This window comes from Tasmannia lanceolata, unplaced genomic scaffold, assembly GCF_043159265.1.
Source record: "Tasmannia lanceolata isolate RefF3 unplaced genomic scaffold, GAP_Taslan_0.1 ptg000015l, whole genome shotgun sequence".
Lineage (NCBI taxonomy): Eukaryota > Viridiplantae > Streptophyta > Magnoliopsida > Canellales > Winteraceae > Tasmannia > Tasmannia lanceolata.
The window spans coordinates 25,034,161-25,040,607 of record NW_027518692.1 but is presented as its reverse complement, the minus strand read 5'-3'; the positions used below and the strand labels follow the sequence as shown (position 1 = coordinate 25,040,607).

General features: G+C 40.8%; 1 protein-coding gene across 1 annotated transcript; it reads left to right on the top strand.

The window, feature by feature from the left end:
- Window positions 1–2,033: 2,033 nt before the first annotated feature.
- On the top strand, window positions 2,034–5,257 carry LOC143845632 (glycerol-3-phosphate acyltransferase RAM2-like). Its single transcript, XM_077354016.1, has 3 exons — window positions 2,034–2,376; window positions 2,453–2,800; window positions 4,047–5,257. Exons 1-3 carry the CDS (start codon window positions 2,104–2,106, stop codon window positions 4,944–4,946), a joined length of 1,521 nt encoding a protein of 506 aa, XP_077210131.1. The 5' UTR covers window positions 2,034–2,103; the 3' UTR covers window positions 4,947–5,257.
- Window positions 5,258–6,447: the final 1,190 nt, after the last annotated feature.

Below are 6,447 nucleotides of genomic sequence, written 5' to 3'. Positions count from 1 at the left end.
GTTATAGGGTTGGAATATCTATGCACTTATTACTGTGAATTAGCCTTATCAGATTATTCAAAGTGCCCCAATCATGGCTTTCAACGTCAATCATTGTGCAGATGGTTATAAGGTTGGAATATCTATGCATTTATTACTCTGCATTAGCCTTATAAGATTATTCAAAGTGCCCCAATCACTATTCAAGGTGCCCCAATCACGGCTTTGAACTTCAATCAACCAAGTAAAGATCATATTTGTATATTGGGATTTGCTAGGGTCCATAGCATTAGGCATTTCGCGGCTGGTCTGTCGCATGCCAGACCACCCACCTCGTGAATGGAGACAAAAACCAACTGTTTGATTGAAGTTCAAAGCCGTGATCGGGGCACTTTGAATAATCTGATAAGGCTAATGCAGAGTAATAAATGCATAGATATTCTAACCTTATAACCATCTGCACAATGATTGACGTTGAAAGCCATGATTGGGGCAGTTTGAATAATCTGATAAGACCTTCTTGAGATAAAACAAACTTTCTAGCTCACCCCCCTAAACTGCAGGTAAAACCCCATGTCTCCATTCACGAGGTGGGTGGTTTGGCATAAGAGAGACCAGCCGCGAGATGCCTTTTGCACGCTAGCAGTTCCCTTGTATATTTTTGTATATTTGCCATTGTGCTGGTGGAGAGGATGTGCATGTTTGGATTGCAAGAAAATGGGGTTAAGCCACCATTTCTGCACATCTTTCGGCTTGTTGTAGCCGTTTTAATCATTGGCGGGACCATATTGGTTGGCCCCATAACAAATCACAAAAATATTTTCTTTTTTAAAAAATTAACCAAGCACAAAAAAAGTTTTTCTTGACAAATATTTTCCTTTTCAATCTTGGTAATCCGAACAGTTGAATAGTAATTTTAGGAATTATTTGGAAAATCATGGAAAGGACCAAATGAGTGGGAAAGTCATGCCATAAAGAAAGAAAGCATGAGATGACACATGGCGGGAGTGTGACCCAAGGGAAGGCAAATTTTGTCTAGGGGGCACGAATCTAGAATAGGATAAAGATAATTATGAAAAAAATAATTTTTTTATAGAAAAAATATTTCATGAAAAATGAAATCCCAGGCTCTAGAATGGTTTGCAGTTTTTCAATTTTGGGAAAAAAAAAAAAAAAAAAAATTCTACTAAAATTGAGTAAACCAAATGCTGGAAAATTTTATCCAAAGGAGTGGAAAAATGCGTGACACAAAGAAAGAAACCATGAGCCAAACATGGAACGGGTGTGGGACCAACTGAAAACGACAGATGAAAGAAGACAGAAGGCCAGAAGGGTGCGGTGCGTACGATAAAGCTGTTGTCGTGTGCCACCACCACGGGAATCCAAAGCTATAAGACAGCCTTCGTTTGGGAATCTCGGCTCCATCATTGTTCTTAACTTCTTATAAACCAAACCCCTTGTCTATTTTGTGTGGACCCTCCCAAGTTATAGAAAATGATATATTCGCCCCCTCTTCTAACCCTGGCCACCTCCTCTGACGTACTTATAAGTGTATGGCTGTTTTTTTACACCAGAGGGGGTGACCCAGGGAAGAAATGGGGGCGAATATATTATTCCCCTTCCATATTCTAATATAAGATAGCTAGATGGGGGTTCCACTCTCCACTGTCCACTCAGTGTTCCTGTGCAATCTTTTTCCATGACAAAATCCGTCATTCAGACTTTCATCTTTTATTATTGTCAAAAGAAGGTTCCGTTTTGAAAGAGTTTGCTAATAAATAAATAATGGTAGTTGATGTTCATGAGAAAGAGGCAAAGAAAACACACGAATCACGTGCAGAAAACGGCAACGTTGAGAATTCAAACAGGAAGAAAGTGTGTTGAAGAAATGCCCGAGAGAATGCAATCACGAGAAAATATCCACCCGTATCCATCCAATAATAATCCACCACGTGGCATAGAAACCGAATGTCTGATAAAGCCACACCTACGTCAGCCCCAACATCGTATTATATATACGTAAACAAGGGCAGCTACAATATCTGAAATCTCTTTCCGAGTTAGGAGCTTCTCCTTCTCCAGTGCCCACGTGTCAGCATCTGGACCCCAGATATTGTGCCGATCATGTCTGTTGGATCTCCCCATCGCTTCCCGACCGTCGATCGGTGCAACTCGATCGGCCGGGAGAAGCACACTGTAGTCGTGGACATGGACGGAACCTTACTCCGGGGCCGAAGCTCATTCCCTTACTTCGCGCTCTTCGCCTTCGAGGTGGGGGGAATCCTTAGGCTTCTATTCTTACTCCTTGCTTCGCCAATTGCCGGAATCTTGTACTACTTCGTTTCCGAGTCGGCCGGAATTCAAGTCCTCATATTCGCGACCATGGCCGGAATGAAGGTTTTGTGAAACAACCTATTACTCTAAAACTTAAGTTGTTGGAGATAGCGTTATTTAATCTTTTATACTTTAATAGGTGTCAGATATTGAGTCGGTGGCACGTGCGGTTCTACCGAAATTCTACTCGGTCGATCTCCATCCCGAGTCGTGGCGTGTGTTTTCTTCGTGTGGAAAGAGGTGCGTCCTCACCGCTAATCCTAGGGTTATGGTGGAAGCATTTCTTAAGGATTATTTGGGCGCGGATATTGTTATTGGGACAGAGATTGCCACTTATAAGGGGAGGGCCACCGGGTTCGTTCGGCACCCTGGTGTAGTTGTGGGGCGTAACAAGGCGACCGCCCTTTGTAAGACCTTTGGAGAGACCACGCCGGACGTCGGGCTTGGTGACCGGAAAACTGACTTCCCTTTCATGAGCCTATGCAAGGTTTGAATTCTTTGATACAGTTATTAGGTACTAATCATCAGAGTTTAGTTAAAAAACATGGGTGCAATATTGAGCTTTTACAGTTTTAAGGAAGATATTTAGGCTACGTTGGTTACTATCATAGTATCATGTTTTAATAATTGCACAAACACTGTTGGTCTTTTCGTCTTTAGTTGGCTTTTGAGAACATTTTGGGAACCTTTGACGGTTATTTAAATAATAAAAGACAAGATGAATTAGTGCAGTTATCAAAACGCTTTCCTTCAAAAGTGAGCCAAGAAATTGCCAAGCAAATCCCACACTTGGGCGCATTTTTTTTAAAAAAATGCTATGGGTCTACCTGGTTGAATGATCCAAACCATTCATTTATCCATGCGGTCCCAACTTAGATATACCATGCTCCAAAAATCAGCCCCGTAGAATTATCCTAACCCTCCGATCTGTTGAAGGATGGTGCGATAGAAAAAACTCTTCTGATCGGAGGGTTAAGATCATCCTATGGAGTTGATTTATGGAGCACAACCTATTTAAGTATGAACTCAACAAATAAATGGCTTGGATGATGTAACCACATGGGCCCAGCTGCACTATTTAAAAGATTGTATAAGCAAATTTGCAAAAAAAAATTTCTTGTCTCACTTTTGCCTGAGTTGTCTAGACATTCCCTAGCGTTTGGATCGGTGGAATCAAGTGATGGAATTGGGATCTGGGTTTGATTTGTGTCTCATTCCAGTATTTGGTTGCATGTCACCAAAGTATGTTCTTTGACTTTTACATTTTATAGATGAAGGTGCCCTTTCATCTTATTATTGCAAGGTCGGCCTTGAGTTTAGCATTCCTTTTTTTGAGTTAAAATTTTTATTTTTATTTATTATTCTCATTCCGGAGAAATGGAATAAGAATCTGAATATGATGTTGATTCCATGGTTTTAAATTTTCGACCGAAATTTCGGATTTCAGTCAACCATACCGAAACCGAAATCGGTAAAACCTGAAACGGTACCGAATTTAAGCTGAAATTTTCCGAAATTTCGGTTTTTTATATTTTGTCCGAAATCTCAAGAAAGTCAGCCAAAAAATCTCAAATTTATTAATTGTATAACTCTTTCCCGAAATTTCGGCTGAAATTTGGTATTAAATAATATATTATGATTTCGGCCGAAATTTAAAATCATGGTTGATTCTTACACTTGATTTTGGTAAATCCAAATGCAACCAAAGTAATGTATTTTGTGTACTCATTCAGGAGGGCTATATGGTACCGGCCAAACCCGAAGTCAAGGCAGTGACCCGTGAGAAGCTACCCAAGACGATAGTCTTCCACGATGGCCGACTTGTCCAGAAGCCCACACCATTGATGGCCTTAATCATCATCCTTTGGTTCCCAATTGGCTTCTTGCTCGCTTGTGTGAGGATCGCAGCAGGCGCGCTCTTACCCATGCCACTTGTCTACTACGCCTTTTGGTCACTCGGGGTACGAGTCACAATACATGGTACTCCACCCCCACGCCCAAAGAAGTCAATTGGCCACTCTGGGGTGCTCTTCATCTGCTCCCATCGGACCCTCCTCGATCCAATCTTCCTCTCGACAGCTCTCGGCCGTCCGATCGCTGCCGTCACATATTCCGTCTCCCGCCTTTCCGAATTCCTCTCCCCCATTAAAACGGTTCGACTCACACGTGATAGGGCACGTGACGCGTCCATGATAAAGAAGCTCTTAGAGGAGGGGGACTTAGTTATATGCCCGGAAGGGACTACTTGTAGGGAACCATTTTTATTGAGATTTTCGGCTTTGTTCGCCGAATTAACGGATGAGATTGTTCCGGTGGCAATGGCGAATCGGATGAGTATGTTCCACGGGACCACAGCTAGAGGGTGGAAAGGGATGGACCCTTTCTATTTCTTCATGAATCCGAGTCCGGCCTATGAAGTTACATTTCTAAGTAAGTTACCATATGAGCTTACATGTAGTGGTGGCAAATCAAGCCATGATGTAGCAAACCACATACAAAGGGTGATTGCTTCTAGCCTTGCTTATGAGTGCACCAGTTTCACAAGGAAGGACAAGTACCGTGCCCTCGCCGGTAATGACGGAATAGTCACCAATAAGCCGGCGGAGAACGGCAACAAAGTTATGGCTTGCTAGAAATGTTCTTGAATTTTTCTCTTTTCCTCTCTTATCTACCATAGAGTGATGATGTTTTATTCTACGGTTTGGTTTTCTAGTGTTCTAAGGGGGTGTTTGGATCTATGGAAAAGAAAATTATGGAAAATAATATTTTCCTGGAAAGTTTTTTCAAGAAAGAAAAATACCTAGATCCAAAACATGTCCTAAGGGTCCTGGGTTCAGCTTAAACTTAAGATATCAAGCATGTGAAAAGGATTTCTATAGATAAATGTTGTAAACATGTGGTTATGCAAGGAGATCATCATGCACTTTGGGTGCATTTAGATTGTTGGAATCAGGAATCGGAATCGGTATCTCGATTCCGATTTCGTAATAGAATCAGAATATCACCTCAATGGGTCCCAACTATTTCATAACCGAATGTTAGAATCGGGCAAAATCAGAATAAACACCGATTCTGATTTCGGATTTTGGCAATCCAAAATCACCTTTGGAATTAGAATTGGCATCCTAATACGACAAGTTATTAATTTTAAAAAAATCCAATAAAGATTTCATTCGAACTCGGACGATATCAAAATACCATGCAGACCTCTTGGGACGGGAGACGGATTCCTTCTTTCCCCCCCCTTTAATTCTACCCTTTGGAGTCATTTCTGCCATCTGATTCCATTCATTATTTTGAAACAAACGCTGTGATCAGATTAATCTGAATATGATGCCAATTTCGGCGTGTGATTCCGACAATCCAAACTAGTTCTGATTAATGGAATTGGATTTGATAATCCCACCGTTAATATTTGGCACTTCCACCCATGTCACTTTGCAACCAGTCCAATTTAGACAGAACTTATGTCTCCTTTTTCGTATAGACAATTAGAGTATAATATGATTAGTGGGAACCCAATCAACTAACATACGGATTAGTTGATTTTTTTTGTAAATCAGGAAAAGAAAGACAATTAGAGTATAATATGTTAGGTGCTTTTACTATAAAGTCTACAAAAAAGAAAGTACAAGACCTATGGCCCAGTTTGGAATTTTGCAAGAAAAACATTCGGGCAGTGATAAATTGACCCTCGTATATCTTAAATCTACCCCCATATAGGGCGGTGCTTAGAGAGAGAGAGAGAGAGAGAGAGGTGGGTGTCGATTTAAGATATTAGGGGCTCGATTTCTCACTGCCCATACATTTTTTAGGGAAATTTTTTTTTCGTTGCAATAATTTTTCTACCTACAACTTAGAAGGAAATGAAATTGTTCTGATTAATTTAGAGAGACATTATAATGAACGGAAGGTCTCTCTAGGTAAAAATTGAACGGGGTGGCTGCTCATGCAGGAAGCAGGGGAAAACAGTTATAATAACTTATTGTTAGATAGTAAAACTAACACTACATTAGGAATGTTTGTGGTTGAATGATAGGGAATAGTAAACCTAACCCTAACAGTACTGATATGAGAGCTATGACTGCAATGTCTGTTATGTAGGTTCAAATGAACATCCAGACGAACAAAAAG

What these genes read in the sequence shown, in the direction of transcription:
- LOC143845632 (XM_077354016.1), top strand. Translation starts at nt 2,104, where the DNA reads ATGTCTGTTGGATCTCCCCATCGCTTCCCGACCGTCGATCGGTGCAAC. An exon ending in CGACCATGGCCGGAATGAAG is followed by an intron (nt 2,377 to 2,452) that starts GTTTTGTGAAAC and finishes ATACTTTAATAG; the next exon opens with GTGTCAGATATTGAGTCGGT. An exon ending in CTTTCATGAGCCTATGCAAG is followed by an intron (nt 2,801 to 4,046) that starts GTTTGAATTCTT and finishes GTACTCATTCAG; the next exon opens with GAGGGCTATATGGTACCGGC.